At 42.0% G+C, this 20,592-nt stretch overlaps 1 protein-coding gene across 2 annotated transcripts in view; it reads left to right on the top strand.

The window, feature by feature from the left end:
* The window catches only part of LOC133133853 (uncharacterized), a 103,664-nt gene extending 92,147 nt beyond the window's left edge, over positions 1-11,517 (top strand). Inside the window, exons 1-2 of one of the 2 annotated variants that reach the window (XM_061250104.1) lie at positions 7,738-7,814; positions 9,512-11,517. In XM_061250104.1, coding sequence (XP_061106088.1) covers positions 7,787-7,814; positions 9,512-10,974 — 1,491 coding nt within the window. In that variant the 5' untranslated portion in view covers positions 7,738-7,786 and the 3' untranslated portion in view covers positions 10,975-11,517. Of the gene's footprint in view, positions 1-7,737; positions 7,815-9,511 lie in introns of those variants that run through there. The other variant, XM_061250105.1, reaches the window with a different exon arrangement.
* The last annotated feature ends 9,075 nt before the right edge of the window (positions 11,518-20,592 follow it).

Genomic DNA, 20,592 nt, shown 5'->3' with positions numbered 1-20,592 from the left:
CGAAGATCATGAATACATACTTCAGATATTAATAAATCAAGCCAATAAGTCAAACATGAAGAACTGGGTGCAGGCTACTGAAGCCTGCTCTCACCCAACGGATGAACAAAGACAATTTATAGAACAAGTTAGAAACAAATGTTCATGTTTTACAAAATAAGCTTAATGAACATTACATTACATGACAGCAGCCATTTCACAAACACACTGATCCTGAGCGACTCAGTAGGGGAGAACATCACTGTGACAACACCAAGGAAAACATTAATTTATTTTTTTCTTTCAGCTTTATATCTTTGTTTCAGTTGAATAGCGAAAAAAAAACAGAAGTTAAACTTTTTATTATGAAAAACCACAGTGACTGATATAGCGCACATACGCAATTAACAAGCTGTCCTCGTTGCTGTCAGCGGCCTCATCCACTTGCAGGGCGAAGCGTTTCTCTTTTATGTTGTCAGTGAGCTGTTCTTCCAAGTCATTTGATTTGCCATGTATACGTCTGGACATCGTGTCGTTGGACAGGGGGATAGCCTTTCATTTTGCGGCACTCGCCTCGTCGAGCACAGTTTACACCATATCCAATGCAGCGGGAAGTATCAACTCTTCTGCTATCGAGTGTGGTTTTTTGCAAAGCGCAACACGATAAACAACTTTGTATGAGGCCATTTGCGATTTGGCAGTCACTGACGTGGCTTTTAAAAAGCGAGTTTGCTGCCCACGATATTCGTCAAGTTTTCTTTAAAAACAAACAAGTGGCTTATTCACATAATTGTGATGCAATGTTTCGAAGCGTCTTTCTAATTTACAGGGTTTCATGCTGTACGTTGCCAGAGTTTTTAGACAGTGGAACACATTACAGTGAGCTAGATATGCCTCGCTATATTTTTTAGACTTGAGTTTTGAATGAGCCGCCGCTCCTCACTGGCTTGTCTGTTTTGAAACCTCGTCTGCTTTTCTCTTCCCTATTAAAAACTTGTCCATCTTCCATCGATCTGACGTTGCACTGGCCTTTTTCTGCTCCACAAATCGTGCCGCCTTGCTAGCCGTACAACATGCTGTTGACTCTTGTTCCAGTGTATTATGCCGCGCCCCTCTAGCATTACCTCGCCCCACAGTTTCAGAACCACTGATTTACAGCAACGCAATAAATGAATCAATAAATCACTATTAAACATTACAGCAAGACAATGAAGAGGTCCTTGAATCTTGGTTAAGAGCGAGTCTTGGTTAAAACTGAATCTTGGTTAAGAGTGAGTCTTGGTTAAGGGTGAATCTTGGTACTGTCACCTTCAGAGTGATGGAAGGACAGATGTAGGACACTGCCACCTACTGGATAAGCCCTGAAACTAAACAACAAAAACAGAAAAAGAGAATAAAAGCACTTGTATCAGTTTGCTTCACTCCAAACATTTTACATGCCTATGATCCAGTGGTCTAACCCAATGTTTATTACATAAATGTTTATCCATGCTGAATGCCAGTGTTCTTTGTCATTGATAGCATCCTAGAGTACTGTGGTCACAACAGAATTAATGTATTTTCACTATAACCCATGAAGAGAAGAACAGACAGAAAACAGAAATGAATGCATTTAATGGCTGAAACCACAAAGCTTTTGTACACATCACTGTGTGAAACAAGTAAGATCCTAATGCGGCTACACTGGGGCTCCAACCACCCATCCCAGTCAAGCAAATACAGCACTATACTATAAATTACAACGCAAAATTCCTATTAACAAACTTATATTTAATTTGACTTAATACCCAGGCACAAAGTGAATACTGCACAGATGACTGATCTAATATTGGATCATATTTTACAGGAAAGACTTACTGCAAAAAATGGAATGCATAATTTTAACATAACCGGGGCATACTCACACACACACACACACACACACACATACACACACACACACACACACACACAAGCGCCAGTGCGCTGGCGCCAGGACTCGGGAAAGTGATCAATGGCGAATATTTCCCTAGGTCATGTTTGGGTAGAGCCGCACCTTGGAGAGGGCCGCGGGGAGAGTCAGCACCAAGGCCAGCACCACCGGGGCGAGGCGCGTGCGGAATGTCAGAACTAATAATGTGTAATTAATGGTGGGCATTTATATAGCGCCTTTATCCAAAGCGCTGTATAATTGATGCTTCTCCATTCACCCATTCATACACACACTCACACACCAACGGCGATTAGCTGCCATGCAAGGCCCCAACCAACCAGCTCGTCAGGAGCATTTGGGGGTTAGGTGTCTTGCTCAGGGACACTTTGACACAGCCCGGGTAGGGGATCGAACCGGCAACCCTCCGACTGGCAGACAACTGCTCTTACTGCCTGAGCCAATGAGACGACTGCTCTTACTGCCTGAGCCAATGAGACGACTGTTCTTACTGCCTGAGCCAATGAGACGACTGTTCTTACTGCCTGAGCCAATGAGACGACTGCTCTTACTGCCTGAGCCAATGAGACGACTGTTCTTACTGCCTGAGCCAATGAGACGACTGCTCTTACTGCCTGAGCCAATGAGACGACTGTTCTTACTGCCTGAGCCATGTCGCCCCTCGGTTCAGGCACAGCTGAGGGAGCTGCGCCCTTCAAAGAGCGGGGCTGCGGAGACAAGGGTGGGAGACAAGACGGTGCTTTGCCTGCGGCCGGGAGGGCCATCTGAGCCGGGACTGTCCCGGCCGGGAGGAGTCCATGGCCACAGCACCAGAGACCGGCCCACAAGGGCCCGGCGGCCCCAAGACTGCCCATCCGGATCGGGGGCCACGACGCTGAGGCCCTACTGGACTCCGGGAGCGCCATCACCCTGGTGAGACCTGCCCTGGCCGGAGAGAGACGCGGTGCAGCAATCGCCGTCGCGTGCGTCCATGGTGCTGTGCGACACTACCCCACCGCTGAGGTAACCATCACCACCCCTCGGGGGCAGTTCACCGGGAAGGTGGGCGTGGTGGAAGATCTCCCGCTGGCGGTGCTGTTGGGACGGGACTGTCCCCGGAGAGGTCCGCTGTCACCCCCTGACCCCGCCGTCAGCACCCCCGGGAGCCACACCCGGTTTGGGTCGCCCCTTCCGGGGAGAGTGACAGAGAGGAGCCCCCACCCTAAGCAGGGAGAAGACCTCCCACGGGGACCACGGATACAGCCACGGAGGGGTCGAACTCACCGCGGCCCCTGGTGGCTGAGAGCGGTACCCCCGGGGAATTTTCGGAGTTCCAGCTGATTTTGGATCTGTCCAGCTGCAAGATCCCCTCCTCGCCCAGGCCTGGAAAAGTGCGACCTATATTGAGGGCGTCCCACAAGGAGGGGTGAGTAGGCCGGCATTTCCTTATTTCAAAGTGCAAAATGGCTTCCTCTATCGGGTCTGTAAACTGAGTGATGAAGAAGTAGAGCAGCTTCTTGTACCCCAGACCCACAGCTCCAAGGTGCTGTATCTGGGCCACACCCACCTGTTGGGGGCACATCTGGGACGGGAGAAAACGCTGGAACGGGTCCTCTCCCGATTCTACTGGCTGGGAATCAAGAGAGCCGTGGAGGACTACTGCCGGCAGTGCGCGGTGTGCCAACTCCACAGCCCCAGGGTAACGTATCGCCACCCCCTTATACCCCTCGCACTAAGCCAATCTTAGCCCGTAAGTGCCTCTCAATTAACCCATACAGCTTTAACATCCAGGGATCAAACGGTAGGGAGTACCAAGTACTAACTGGGCTCCCATCTGTCATCAAGGTCTTCGTAGATATAAGGAAATACATTCCTGTGCATTTTTACAACATTTCCTCTTTGTTTATCATAAGGATAGAACCTAACTGTGCCGATACATGGCAGAGGTGTGACTAGTCCTTCTGGCAATGGGTCATTTAGAATGTCTGGATATACAGTTATTGTATGCTCTAAGATTTCAAAATTTTCTCTGTGATTTTCTAGGTCGATGATATTGACGCATTCAGTCTTGTTCAAGACAAAGCACAGGCTGCAGAGACAACCGTACAGGCCCCTGGCCCCCTGCCTAGAGACAACCATACAGGCCCCTGGCCCCCTGCCTAGAGACAACCATACAGGCCCCTGGCCCCCTGCCTAGAGACAACCGTACAGGCCCCTGGCCCCCTGCCTAGAGACAACCGTACAGGCCCCTGGCCCCCTGCCTAGACCTCACGGTTATCTCACAGTTTAGACAGGACTCTAGTGGGGGGTATTCGAGGTTGCAAGTGTTAAATAACCTCTTCTTATCTCCCAAGGCAAACAAAGTATTCACTATATGATTACGATACCCTCCTAATTCTATGGGATAACTGGATGTATCTGTTTCGTTTGCCAACCCCTCCTTTAGGGCTGTCACTGGAGATTGTGATTCACTGGCTTCCACTTGTTCTTTTTCCACAATCCATTGTCTGGTTTTATTCAGATACAAGTTCCTTACCTTGATGTCTCTGGTGTCTCACTTTTGTATAGATTATGAGCACAGTTGCAAGACACAGGAGAAGACCAGTGAAACAGGCAGGGAAAAGATAACACGGAATGATTCCTATGAAAAATAAACCAGTAAACAAGGATTAATAAGTCACAAACAAAGGATAGGTAGTGCACACACTCGCATGTGCACACGCACACACACACACACACACACACACACACACACACACACATGCATACAGTACAAGTGTACACGCAACATGAAACTCATTTGACAATTTATCTGTCTTCTGTCGCATACATTCAGTTTGTTGTTTTGACAAAGAGATTATTTTTGGGATTGGAATGATCAACATTAACAATACATGCAGGCATACTGTACATACATACATGCGTACATACATGCTGAACAATATGTACACACACACACACACCTGTAGTTTCTGGTCGGTAAGTGACAGTCCCTCCCTCACCTCCAGCAGAGAGCTCAGTGGATAGGTTGGGTTGGCTGGGTTGTGTGGGTTGCGTGGTTTGTGTGGGTTGTCTCTTTATCGTCAGGTTTAACGGCAGCAGGGCTCGAAGACGGTCCTTGTAAAACACGGCACACACCCAAGCGATCCGCTTCAGCGTGGCGTTTCTCACCGAGAGCGCAAACTCAATCCCGTCAGCGCTGGTGAACTTCTGCTGACTTTCCACCTCTATCCACAACAGTCTGGTGCCCTCTTTCACGTGTGAAACGGCACAAACCACGGAGCCATTTCCTCCCTCCATGAGCTCTGCAGGTTCCTGGTACACTGAGGACGCAGACAGGCACAGCGATCTCACTGAAGATGGCCACATAGCATAGATAGCAGAGGCAGGATGCATCTGGACAATACAACTTCCTTTACAGTTTAAGGATGTAATGTTGGCTACATTCATCAAGTAGACAGACCCGTATGACATATCAATACACAGTAAACTGTTTAGACTTAGATAGACCCGTACAACATGTAAATACACAGTAAACTGCTTAATTTTAGATATACCCTTACAGGGAATAGATAGAGCCCAATAAGGATCACAGAATTAAAGTTAAAACTAAATTAAACACTGGACATTTTATGGAATAGCATTTAAATTCCACAAAATGGCATTTGTTCTTAATGAGCACGTACATTACCTGCGAGCATTCATGAAATAGAAAAGGGATTTACTGGGAGATAAAATTAAATTTTCATTTTCATCATTTTTAAATCTTTACATCTTACTACATTTTGTAGTGATAAGTGAATGTATGAGCCACCGTAGTGCCCTACCTGTGATGTCATATTTACGTGCTTGAGAAATAAACCGGCAGTTCTATGAGTGTAACCTACACGGTTTTCACGGTTAATGCCTCCGCATATGACAGCTGGTAACTGAAATAGCTGGATTCTACGCCAGGGTTATCAATTCACTGACACTTTATTCGATACCAGACCTTGTCTGGCTTGCTTTCACTTTATAATGTGTCTGCGTAAAACATGAAGAATAAAAGTTACATTGCACCCCTTCGTCGAATTAGCTGTTTTGCCACCTCCAGTAGGCTAGTATTGTGATCACGTAGTTGTCTTCATTCATTACCGTTTGGACGCAGATCAATCAATCAATAGGGGGCGTTGTATATGTGAGATTTACGTATGTACGTATGGATGGAAATACTCAGGTCCTCACTCAGGCTTCACGAGGTTGGTGGCACTTGCTTGTCGATGCAGAATGGCATTATACTCGTGTTTTGCCGTATTGAAATTCATCTAATAATAAAAGACTAATATGAAACATCAAAAAAAACAAAAAAAAAACAACAACAACAACAAAAAAACAGCTTGGCAAGGTTTTAAAACAGCCAGTTTGAACCAGCTCCATACTCAACATAGTTTGACCATCTGAAGCTATGTTTTGAAACAGCTGGTAACTGAAATAGCTGGATTCTACGCCAGGGTTATCAATTCACTGACACTTTATTCGATACCAGACCTTGTCTGGCTTGCTTTCACTTTATAATGTGTCTGCGTGTGACGGGTGGGAGGGGGATAAGCCAGAGATACACCTGATTTCATTTCACATGATCAGGTTTAATGAGTCACCTGATGCTTTCTCCTCGTGTGACCAGAAGTAATGCAGGTAAAATAGTATGCCGGGCAGCCGCTCTTTGTTTGAAAGTAGTTGGTGCGACAAACGCAGTGGTAAGAGCACTGTTTGCATAGGGATTCTGCCGGCGGTGATCTAATACGAAGCGGTGTATCAGTCGTCTGGTTGTCATCTTTGCCTGTAGTACGTGCATGGTGCGTCAATACTCTCAGCTCCCTCGTTCACGTCACATCCCAACATAACGAAGGATGGCTAGCGGTATGAATGTTGATCGAGGATTTTATGAAGGAGCGAATTGTAGCCACTGTTTTTCCCTACTTCAGAAAAAATGTCAAACTAGTGAGTCAAAGCTAGGTTGTAGGAAGTTACTCTGTGTGCCTTACTAGTGTGTAAAACCACCTCCAAGTTTGTTTGTTTGTTTGTTTATTATCTTTTTGTTTGTTTGGCGAGGCCTGTTCTTTTCTTTCCTTTGCCAGCCGGGGCTGGGGGCATGCAGAGGGGTGGTAATATACATGCCAGTCCAGCTAGTGTGCTGTGGTCATAGGCAGTGTTGTCTTTGGTGGGGCCTTTTACTAAGTGTGTGATGCAGTAACTTTACTGGCTGTGGCTGTATTATTGTACTATTGGAATAGTATGTGTAATATTTATAGATACTATTTATACAACTTTTTCCACCTTGAACAAAGTCTTTATTGATATATATTCTACGTCAACCAAAATACACCAGAAATTAAAGTGCATTATTTTTGTACACCGTCTCCTCGTGCATTCATTCATTTGAATACCTGATAGTGGGGAATACCGGGTTACTCCCGGACCTAGTTACTCAGACCCTTAGTGATCTCTTTTAGTGTGGTCTAGGTTACATGCGTAAAACATGAAGAATAAAAGTTATATTGCACCCCTTCGTCGAATTAGCTGTTTTGCCACCTCCAGTAGGCTAGTATTGTGATCAGGTAGTTGTCTTCATTTATTACCGTTTGGACGCAGATCAATCAATCAATAGGGGGCGTTGTATGTGTGAGATTTGTGTGTGAGATCACAAAAGGCACTATTGGGCCACACCTCAGATCTCAGTCATCTTTACAGCTAAATGATCTGCGTAGCTACAGAATGAGCCTCCGAGTCACCACCAAAGAAATACGAGTAGCCTTCGCTGCTTCTGATTTGATCATCTGACCTCTTCCTCATTCCTCATATATATTTTTTGAACATTTAAAAGTGAAACATTTCTGGGTTTCTTCAGAAGACTTACGTATGGATGGAAATACTCAGGCTTCACGAGGTTGGTGGCACTTGCTTGTCGATGCAGAATGGCATTATACTCGTGTTTTGCCGTATTGAAATTCATCTAATAATAAAAGACTAATAATATGAAAACAGCGTTGTTCAAAACGCTGTAGGAAACCATCAATTACAATTTGAACAACGCGAAATAGGCTAATCTAATTCATATCGTGGGGTTTAGTCACAGCCTACGTTTGAACTTTTAAAAATGCTTTTTCGTCGGGCATGGGCATTTGGACAAACCGTGAGAAACAAAGCCACGGTCCTGAAGATTACTTGTTCTTTAATTGGATTCTATTTTCCCATTGTTCTTCTGAATCTGTTTTAGTACGTGGCAATTTGACATTTTAATTTTCTCGGAAGTAGCCAAGGAAAATAATGTTTCTTTATGGAGCGCCACGTGTAACAACATCTCCATTTCGTTTGGTGTGAAGCTGTGGGACCGCTTATTTCCGTTTTTCCCCGCCATATCTCATTTTGTTTTAATTTGTTTTCGTGTTGGTGCGCTTTGCTTGTTGGTGCGCTTTTATTGAAAACGTCATCTAATCACAGAATTACACCAGTAATGTGATGGTGCTTCTGGCAAATCAACCCTGATTGCAAAGGCATTTAAGGCACCATGACAAAGATATTAAAATAATGTAAATAAAATATGACATGCCAAAGAATTGCTATTGCTAGATGGCGTAGCCACAAACCGTATCACTAACCGTATATATAATTTGGCGAAAATTATATCTACGGTCGGATAATTTCGTTTGTAAGTTTTAATTCTATTAATACGTCCCCTGCACTCGTGATAAATGCAATATTTCGAAGTATTCCTGCAGTGTTTTATTCATAAATAACACTACTTTATCTCATAACTCGGTCAAACAGTCGCTGCATGTGGCGCATAATCTTAGAGCGAGTCGATGGGCCTGGTAACGTCGCACGTAGAAGTTATCCCAAAGTGATAGTTCGGGGAATACTCTTAGAATAGTAAGCAACTTTAGTAAGGTATACCTTTCGAGTCTTCGTAAAACGCTCAGAGACTCCGTTATCAGGAAACGCGGCCTTGGTCTGGAATTGTACCGCCTATAGGCTTATAAAAAGACTTTAACAATCAATTGTGATTAGATAGTAGGCTGTATGATAGGTCGTTTATATTTAAACATGAATATAATTAGATTGTTATTATCGTAAATCGGAATATAATTGTCGAGTAGTTAATGCTGGGAATCGCCTCGTTATTCAACAATGCCTACCCATTCAGGGGTCCTAGGTAAATTGAGGTAATTTGTAGGCTTACTTATATTTCAAATATTGCACAGAGGAGGTTCATTCTATGAAACACACATTTAAAACAGATTCATTTTTATGTACTATTTCATACAATATATCTGCAGTATATGTTATGTAAATGATGTAATGGTAAATCACAAGTAACATTAATGCCTTTTGCTTACAACATTGTACAACTTAAATTCAAGATACATGTAGGTGCTGCTCATATTATGGCAAATTTAAATGAACAAATTTCTATTTAATAACACGCAAATTTGACTTGGATTAAAATGTTGGAGGTTGAAAAGTGCAATCTCATGAAATCGGTCCCCAAATTCCACTCAAAAATTATCAGTGACTGGAATATTGGATGCCTGACATAACAGAACTTTGTTTTATGTTATATTACTTTTTTCGTTCCTGCTGCAGGTTTGAAAGACATCAGCTGGTTCTACATGGAGAAAAAAACGTTACTGAAATGGACATTATGCATTACAGTCATCTTTGTATTAACGACTGCCATGTGGATGAATCGTAAGAATTTCAGCTCAAGCCTTTACGTACATGATGACACAATTATCCATAATGATGACAGTCCAATACACTCAAACCAGACAACTATAACCCCAATTAATAACTCAAACCAGACAACTATAACCCCAATTAATAACTCAAAACAGACAACTGTAACGCCAATTAAGAATGCAAAACAGACAACTGTAACCCCAGTTAAGAACTCAAAACAGAAAACTATAACCCCAATTAAGAACTCAAAACATTTAATGGTTTCTGCCTTCAAAGACCACAGGGTAAATGGAGCAACTCGGATCATCAGCATCTTAAACAGAGACCACCTGCGGCCACTGTTTTGTATTTTCTGTTGTGGAAACAATTATTCCACTCCTGCAGAAATAGATGTGCACAGTGACCATTTTGGATTTTCATATGTGACCACTGATGTGCTGTGTAAAAATAAACCAAACTGCAATGCCACACATGTCACAGTCTCTCTCCTGCCAGACAAGGTGGACAGCCACATAGACTTCCTACCAATACAGAACCAGAAATGGCAAGAGGAAGCCTTCCCATATGAATTTACAATTTGCATCTCCAACCTGTTTGCAAGCTATAACAATGTCCTTCAGTTTGTACAGACTATGGAAGTGTACAGACTCCTGGGTATTCAGAGAGTGGTTATCTACAACACCAGCTGTGGTCCAGACCTTGAGAAGGTGCTGCATTACTACAGTGAGGAGGGCATGCTGGAAATTGTACAATGGCCAATAGACCAATTCCTCAATCCCTCCAAAGGCTGGAACTTCAAAGAGCATGGGGGGGACATGCAATACTATGGTCAACTGACTACTCTTAATGAGTGCATCTACAGAAACATGTACAGGTCCCGGTATGTGCTGCTGAATGACATTGATGAGATCATTATGCCTTACCAACACGCAAACCTACATCTGCTCCTGGAGGATCTCCAACACCAACAACCAAATGTGGCCGTTTTTCTCATTGAGAACCACATCTTCCCGAAAAGCCAGTTTGATGAGAGTGGCCGGTTCAACCGCACAGAGTGGAAGAAGGTGCCAGGGATCAACATCCTGGAACATGTTTACAGAGAGCCAGACAGGAAGCACGTTTTCAATCCTACCAAGATACTTGCCAATCCCAGGCAGGTGGTGCAGACGTCTGTGCACTCAGTCCTAAAGACTTCTGGAGGTACTTACAGGGTACCACCAGATGTGTGCAGAATTGTGCACGTCAGAGGACCCCTACAAGGGAGCCTCACCAAGGAACAACTGTTTGTGGACAAAAAGCTTTGGGAATTTGAAAAGGCCCTCCTGCCAAATGTTGATAATGTATTGAAGAAATGTGGGATCTTATAGTTTTCTTTTCTGTAAAGTTTCTGTGAAGTTTGAGTTCTCTGCGCTTTTAATGAGTGAGTGCCAAGCGAGTGCCAAGATGGTTCCTGTAGCATTTGGGTGAAGGGGAAGGAATGAAACATGAACTCATATTTATTTATTTGTCTGGAGTGGACTCTGAGTGTTTCCACTTCTATTTACACAAAAATTGGGAGATTAATGATTTTAGCACATTCTTCTGCTGATTGATATGTTTTTGTGGAGCAGTCCATTCTGAATTTATCGATGTGCTTATTCTTTTGAGTGTTCCACTTGCACGAATGTATCGATTGTCCATCAGCCCACACTTTTATGCAGAAAGAATTCCTATCTTGTGGCTGATGAAAGCATTCATATCTCATGTTACGACAGAATGTTAACTAATTTTGAGAATGTCAAACTACCTTCTTCAATTATATGCCCTGCAATTAATTTTTAAATATGTGACCTTTCCATTATTTACTTTTTTTAAACTATGTGTCGATATCACATTGCTCTATGCTGTTCTGTATTGCGTTTGATATTTTTGAAGCTATAAACCCAAAAAATAATACATTAAAATGATGAAATACAAAGGTTAACTCTTATAACTATGATTTATGATATTGGAAACCTAATACTGGAAAGTCTGTGTTTTTGAGACATCTGCGAAGACAACAGGCAAAGCACAAGAGGTGTCATTTCTAATGTCTTTCAATATCTACCCTGACATCTGGATCAAAACAAGAACTGTTTCTCATAACTAAATAACCTTTTAGTTTTACCCTCCCACACAAAAAGAAAATGTTTGTTTGTTGGATAGAAGCTGGCCAAGACACTTTTATTAGTCACTATTGCACTCCGCTGGCAGGATGTGGGGTGCGGCCTAAAAAACGCAATGAAGCAGTGCCCATGGGAAGTTGAAAGATGAATGTAATGAAGGAAGCAATGTTGTGAACACAAAGGCCAGAAGGACAGGGTGAACTAGAAAAGCAGAGAGTAGAGACAGCAGAAGTTAGAGTACAGCCTTCCTGCAGGTCTTCTTCATGAAAGGACTCTTACATTAATGGCATTTGGCAGACGCTCTTATCCAGAGCGACGTACAACAAAGTGCATACCCATAACCAGGGACTTCCATCCATCCATCCATTATCTGAACCCGCTTATCCTGATCAGGGTCGCAGGGGGGCTGGAGCCTATCCCAGCATACATTGGGCGAAAGGCAGGAATACACCCTGGACAGGTCGCCAGTCCATCGCAGGGCACACACACCATTCACTCATACACTCATACCTACAGGCAATTTAGACTCTCCAATCAGCCTAACGTGCATGTCTTTGGACTGTGGGAGGAAACCGGAGTACCCGGAGGAAACCCACGCAGACACGGGGAGAACATGCAAACTCCGCACAGAGAGGCCCCGGCCGATGGGGATTCGAACCCAGGACCTCCTTGCTGTGAAGCGGCAGTGCTACTGCATCATCCGTGCCGCCCAACTTCATCGTTCATAGATCCAAATTCAGTCCATGCACGAAGTCACCCTCGACAACGAGTCCAAATCGCTTGCTTCTTCAGCAAAAACGTAGCTTTAATCCGAGAAACTTGCTTCAATCCCGGGAACAACTTCCACTTGCCGAACACCAGTGGAGATGTCCATTGCTCGTTTGTTATGGGGAAGGCACGTGTCGCCCCTACCAAGGTCACAACAATACCCCGCCTTGAGCTAACTGCAGCTGTAGTGGCAGCTAGGACAAGTGTTATGCTCAGGAATGAACTTGAACTAGATGGCCTGCAAGAATATTTCTGGACGGACTCAAGAGTAGTCCTTGGATATATAAATAATGATGCTAGACGTTTTCATTATTATAAATAGCAGACCGTTGACAACTGAGCACTTAAATGATCCAACAACCTTTGAACCACTCACGCCAAATCACATCTTGATGATGAAATCTAGCATTGTGTCGCCTCCCCCTGGCCAGTTTGTGAGTCAGGATCTGTACCTGCGCAAGAGATGGTGAAAGGTACAGTTTTTGGCAAATTAATTTTGGGCTAGATGGAAAAGGGAATATCTTCTCAATCTTCAACAAAGACGAAGGTGGCAAAAGGATAAGCGGAATACAAGAGTCAATGACATAGTCATCCTCCAAGAAGATGATTCACCTCGAAATCAATGGAGATTGGCAAGGGTGGCTGAAGTTTATCCCAGCTCTGATGGAAGGGTTCGAAAGGTTAAGCTATTGATGAGTGATTCAACCTTGGACCATTTAGGAAGGCGCACTTCCAAGCCTGTGTATCTCGACAGACCTGTTCAAAAGATTGTACTGCTGCTTGACGCTCAATAATGCTGTACTTTGCACATGTACAATTTTAAGGTCACAATGTGGTCAGAAGCATTAATGTATTCTTGAGTGAAATCAGTGTATGATTTGGTGGGAGTTTAGCTGTTGTTTAAATTCCATGTTTTTTTTTGTTTTGTTTATTTTCTCTTGCTGATACATATTTGTTTATTTTACATTTGCTGCATATGAATTGCATTCTATGTCTTATAAGTCTTATAAGTGCTGATTGGATAATTGGAAGTGACGTCATGTGGGTCAGGTTTCACACGGACACATTTATTGTTGCACACGTCACCTGAGGGAGACACTTGAGACTTGTGGTTCTGCCGGTACACCGCTGAGTCCGAAGTTTTATATTTGTGATCATTACTCTTAAAAGGTCCTTATATATCCTGGACTCATTTCCCTCTCAGTTGGTATGCAGCCAGCGAGTTCGACTATCACTCCCCTCCAGGAAACACGCAAGGCCAAAGTTCTTATATTACTGCGAGATTAAAGATGAATTAAAGAAAGAAAATAAATCAATCAGTAATATAAGAACTTTGGCCTTGCGTTTTTCCTGGAGGGGAGTGATACTGGTTATGGGTATGCACTTTGTTGTACGTCGCTCTGGATAAGAGCGTCTGCCATATGTCATTAATATAATGCAGCCACGTCAAAAAAGCGCGGCAGGACTTTGCCCACCCTCTCACCTACTCTCTAAAATTTCCCTTGGGATGAATGAAGCACTATCTATCTATCTATCTATCTATCTATCTATCTATCTATCTATCTATATAATCTATACACCTATCTACAGGCCAACTGACAAACAAACATTGCGGAACAAGGCTGCCGTTTATTTGAGAGGTCTGGCGGAGGGTTCATATGGAAAGGTTCAGGACACCTGCTACTCCTCCCCGCCTCCCAAACCTTGATTCAATGGTGGGTAAACGGTCAGTTGACGACATAAAAGCACGCATCACGCATCGAAATATAAACATGCTTTATTTGCAATGTAAATATTTACATTAATTACACTTAAGCAGTTGATTCCTATTCTACTAGACGACCGTAGTTGAATCAAACGCTCGATTTCATAACGTCACGTGCATCAGTAACGTTAGCTAATGTTGTCGGCATATACAGCTCCGTACCATTTCACGATTATGAAAAAACCGAAACCATGGCATGTCAAAATGATCGTAAATATAGATGATGCCCTCACGCACATGATATCAATAATTTGTAAAGCATTCTGCTGACGCAGTTATATAGCGTCATAGAACACGCATTCAGGTTTTGACTTAGGTCAGTATATTAAGTATTTAAATATATGAATTATATTTAATATGACACATATTATTAATTGTTTCGTATGTTATGTATTTTTATATATAGTATACTTGTCTTGGACAACAAATATAAATATATTTTTTACATTTTAGAAAATTTGTATTATTTTTGAATGATTGAATTTGCACTTCATTGTACGTCGCTCTGGATAAGAGTGTCTGCTGAATGTCTGTAATCTAAATGTAATGTAATGTCCCTTGTAGTGTAGGTCAGACTTATAAGTTACCACCACACACCACACATACAACACACACACACACACACACACACACACACAACACATACACACACCACACACACACACACACACACACACACACACACACACACACACACACACACACACACACACACACACACACACACACACACACACACACACACACACACACACACACACACACACACAGTTTCTCCGCTTCTGGGTCTCCACATGACAATGCTAGCCAATCACCAGACTGATAACAAAACAGAGGTCCTGTCTCAGCTCCTCAGTAATGGAATGTTCTAGATGCACTTTAACCTATAAAAGCTATAGCTACCCCTATCTGAAGAAAACAATAGACAATACAATTCAGGTTAAAATGTCAGTTATCACATTAAAATGCATAGATGTACCATTTACAGGATATGCCCTGTGGAATCAGCTCTGAATGAGGAATGTGGATTACATTTGGTTAATTTGTTATTAATTTTATTAATCTTGGGTGCAGTTTACTTGTGTATGTTCCCTTTTTTCTTCCGAAATATTTCCTCTCAGTATTCCAGATTTGTACACTCAGTGAGCACTTTATTAGGTACACCAGTACACCATCCTGTTCAGGGGAATATTTCATTAGCCAATCATTTGGCAGCAAATAAAGGCATCAGCAGTTCAGCAGTTTTTCAGACCAAATGTCAGAATGGGTAAGAAAAGTGACTTTGACCAAGGAATGATTGTTGGTGCCAGGCAGGGTGGTTTGAGTATCTCAGAAACTGCTGATCTCCTGGGATTTTCATGTACAGCAGTTTCTAGAGTTTGCAGAGAATTGTGCAAAAAACAAAGAACATCCAGTGAGCAGCAGTTCTGCAGACAGAAACGCCTTGTTAATGAGAGACGTCAGAGGAGAAGGGCCAGACTGGTCAAAGCTGACAGGAAGGTGACAGTAACGCAAATAACCACACATTACATCAGTGGTATGCAGAAGAGCATCTCTGAACACACAATGCGTCAAACCTCTAAGTGGATAGGCTACAGTGGCAGAAGACTTAATAAGTCTAAAAAATAAGTCGAATAAATACCTAATAATGTGCTCACTAAGTGTATATACAGGACATGGAAGTCAGAGACAACAGATTGGAATCCACCCTTTATTTTCTGGTATTTTTAATCTAGATTTGTGAAACAACTTAGAACATATCACCTTTTGTATCAGACCACCAAATTTTCAGGTGAGCAAAAGTACTGGAACATGGGCAGATGGTTCTTGTTGCCCAGATGTGTCCTGTTCGATTGATGGGTTAAATAATAAATAGTTCTGAATGTCTACTCTTGGTTTTAGCCTTGGGTTTTGCCTGTGAAGAGTGCAATAGTGCTAGAAAACATGAACCAACATGAAGACCAGAGAGCTGTATTTGGCCATTTTGAACCTTATGAAAGAGACCATTGTATATTTTCTAAAGAACTACATTATACAAAACATTGTCAAAAGACCATATAATATTTTCTGAAGAACTTATCGCACTCTCTGAATAACATTCAAAATTAACTTTAAAAACTAAAATATTTTAAAAGGTTTTGAAGCTGAAAATATTATATGTATATTTCGTTTTATTTATGAACAGAAAACTCTTTAACAGACATAATAGAAAAAAACTCATAAAAGATAAGTCAATTAAGCAATTATTTATGAAATCTAAAGGCAAGAGCTTTATTGATACATTCCTTGCATTCAGCTGGTGAAAGGCACTGTTTGTGTCCCTCAATAAAAAAACAATCACTGCTCCTTCACTGGCGAAATTATTTTAGGTTTATCTTTATGTCATTCCTTTGCATAAGTGGCCACTTCCCCATTTCATTAAAATACCACATTTCTACATCAGCAGATTAACCACAGATAAGTTCCTCATGAAGAGTTACCCGAAAGGCTTAACTTAAAAAACAACATGTAATTACTTGAACAAATGACATCTGCAATAAAATGAAAATTCATACATTTTCTTCAAGTTCTGGTTGTCAGGGCCAACCCTGAATAAATCACAGAGTCTTCCTCAGTAGGCAGGGCTTCAGTCTAAATGAAAGAACATTTTAAAAGGCTTGCAGCCACAGATATGGCATTACATACTTACAAGACGTGCAAAAAAAATGTGGTTTTGTTTTAAATGAATGAATGAATGAATGAATGAATGAATGAAGAGGAAAATGAATAGTACTTACAGCACAGAGGGCTGCTCTACAGTCGTCAGTTTCTGTTGAAAGATAGAAGAAAGCAGTGGAAGAACATGCCGTGTAAAAATACATTTCAACATTTCCCTCTTAGCCCCGCAGTCTGGCCAGTGCGATCAGATGGCAGCGTAGCGCAGACAGACACGCAGACAGACATGCAGACGGACACGCAGACGGACACGCAGACAGACACGCAGACAGACATGCAGACAGACATGCAGGCAGACATGCAGACAGACACGCAGATGGACATGCAGAAAGACACGCAGACGGACACGCAGACAGACATGCAGACAGACAGACAGACATGCAGACAGACATGCAGACAGACAGACAGACAGACATGCAGACATGCAGACAGACATGCAGACAGACATGCTACCTTTTCTCTTTTTAAAATGCAGTGCTGCGTAGTTCACTGCATCTTCATTCGGGGTTCCTTCAGCACCTGAAATAGACAGAAAACACAAATACATTTTTTAAGCATTTTTAAAGCCAGTGCACAAATAATTCTGTAAAAATACTATTTTGTTATAATTTTTAAAATTAAATATAATTAGAACGGTAAAAATACAATTTCACCCTCTCCAAAGAGTATACGTAATATTTCACAAATTATTACTAATATGATTTATTATAAATTATGATTTTAATTTTTAATTATTTTGCATAGTAGCTGATATTTTTATTTTTTATATCATAAAAAATTGTCTTCGATGGCCAAAAAATATACTGTAGCTCATTTGTACGGGAAATACTACTGTTTTTATTTTTTAGATGCAAGGCAGCGTGAAGCACAACTCCTTCATTAGGGCTTTGTTCCTCAGCTTGAGCTGAATTGTATTTCCAAAACACAAATAAATGCATTTTTAACACTTGTGAACACATAACGGAGTAAAAATACTATTTCTCATGGTTTTCACACATCCCTTCTGTGAGATGCTCCCCTCTGCTCCTTTGCTCGTGTGGTGTAAACACACATCCTCATGTGGGTTCCTGCGTACAGCACTGTGCTGGTTCTGGTCCCGTCTAGATGCTGCATTTCTGCTCATGTCTCAGGGTAAAATGCAGTCTCCACGTGTATTCAGGTGTCTGTGCTGTGCGTCCGCTAACCGAGGAATGAACCTGTTTTACTTGAGATTGTATTAATGTGTAACTGTGTTGTGCCTTTGTATTGTACTGAACATTATGTTGTACTCTCTGCCTGCTCCTCCCTTGGCCAGGGCTCCCTTGTAAAAGAGACTCACCTGGTTAAATAAAGGAGAAATAAAATAAATAAATAAACCGTCTCTGGCTGCTGGCTAACCTACCTCTGCGGGTCACATTTTGCCCTTTATACATGAGCACTGAAGATGGTTTTCTGACTGTACTGTATGTTTACTGCACTTTTCGTTTTGGCACCTTTCTGTTTTCACCCAACATTAAAGTACTTTATTTGATTTATCTCAGTTTTTGCATTTTTCCTCTTTTGGAGTGCAAGTATTTTTTTGGTTTTTATGGACATTGACTTCAGAACCACACACCCATCATCCTTATCATTACTGTGATGCAGATATCGTATCTATTCTGTTTATTAGTGCAGGGAAAATACGACCTTTGTTCTTTTTAAAACGAACGGAAGCATAGTGGACAGCATCATCGTTTTGGGTTTGTTCAGCACCTTGAAGAGAGAAGAACAGACAGGAAACACAAATGAATGCATTTTATGGCTGAAACCACAACGCTTTTGTACACATCACTGTGTACAAAAGTGCAGACGGACATGCAGACGGACATGCAGACAGACATGCAGACAGACACGCAGACGGACATGCAGACAGACAGACACGCAGACAGACATGCAGACAGACAGACACGCAGACAGACACGCAGACAGACATGCAGACGGACACGCAGACAGACATGCAGACAGACAGACACGCAGACAGACAGACACGCAGACGGACAGACATGCAGACAGACATGCAGACAGACATGCAGAAAGACATGCAGACAGACACGCAGACGGACACGCAGACAGACATGCAGACAGACATGCAGACAGACATGCTACCTTTTCTCTTTTTAAAATGCAGTGCTGCGTAGTTCACTGCATCTTCATCCGGGGTTCCTTCAGCACCTGAAATAGACAGAAAACACAAATACATTTTTTAAGCATTTTTAAAGCCAGTGCACAAATAACTCTGTAAAAATGCAATTTTGTTATAATTTTATACTTAAATATAATTAGAATGGTAAAAATACAATTTCACCCTCACCAAAGAGTATACCTAATATTTCACAAATTATTACAAATATGATTCATTCTTAATTATTTTGCATAGTAGCTGATGTATTTTTTGATTTTTTATATCATAAAAAATTGTCTTGGATGGCAAAAAAATGTACTGTAGCTCATTTGTGCGGGAAATACTCCTGTTTTTCTTTTTTAGATGCAAGGCAGCATGAAGCACAACTCCTTCATTAGGGCTTTGTTCCTCAGCTTGAGCTGAATTGTATTTCCAAAACACAAATAAATGCATTTTTAACACTTGTGAACACATCACTGTGTAAAAATACTATTTCTCATGGTTTTCACACATCCCTTCTGTGAGATGCTCCCCTCTGCTCCTTTGCTCGTGTGGTGTAAACACACATCCTCATGTGGGTTCCTGCGTACAGCACTGTGCTGGTTCTGGTCCAAACACAAACACACTGACACACACGCAGAAGCTGAGATACATATACACACATACACATACACAGACTGACACACACACAGATGTGAGACATAGGCATACACACACATACACAAAAACACACTTAGACACACTCAGATGTGATACACACACACACACACACACACTGACACACACTCAGATGTGATACAAACACACACATACACCTTGCATATACATCAGGTACAGAATACATAAATGATCATAATTGATTAAATATGCTGGCCAAAATTAGATAAAAGCATCGTGAAGTAAATAAATGAGGCTTGCAATGCATGATAAATATTGAAAATAAATAGTGCTGTTCCTTACCTTCATGTCTCCGATGTTTCAGTTTTATATAGATTATGAGCACAGTTGCAAGGCACAGGAGAAGACCAGCGAGACAGACCAGGGAAAGATAAATTGGACTGATTCCTATATAGAAAAAACTATGATTAATAAGTCACAAACATAGGCTAGGTGCACACACACAAATGCATACAGTACAAGTGTACACACAACATGAAACCCATTTGACAATTTATCTGTCTTCTGTTGCATACATTCAGTGTGTTGTTTTGACAAGAACAGATAATTTTCAGTTTTGGAATGAACAACATTAACAATACATGCATGCATACTGTACATACATACATGCATACATACATGCTGAACAATATGTACACACACACACGTGTAGTTTCTGGTTGGTATGTGACAGTCCCTCCCTCACCTCCAGCAGAGAGCTCAGTGGATAGGTTGGGTTGGTCGGGTTGTGTGGGTTGTCTCTTTATCGTCAGGTTTAACGGCAGCAGGGCTCGAA

Source organism: Conger conger, chromosome 7, assembly GCF_963514075.1.
Source record: "Conger conger chromosome 7, fConCon1.1, whole genome shotgun sequence".
In the NCBI taxonomy this organism is placed as follows: Eukaryota; Metazoa; Chordata; class Actinopteri; order Anguilliformes; family Congridae; genus Conger; species Conger conger.
The sequence above is the reverse complement of the archived record's forward strand: the minus strand, read 5'-3'. Positions and strand labels throughout refer to the sequence as shown.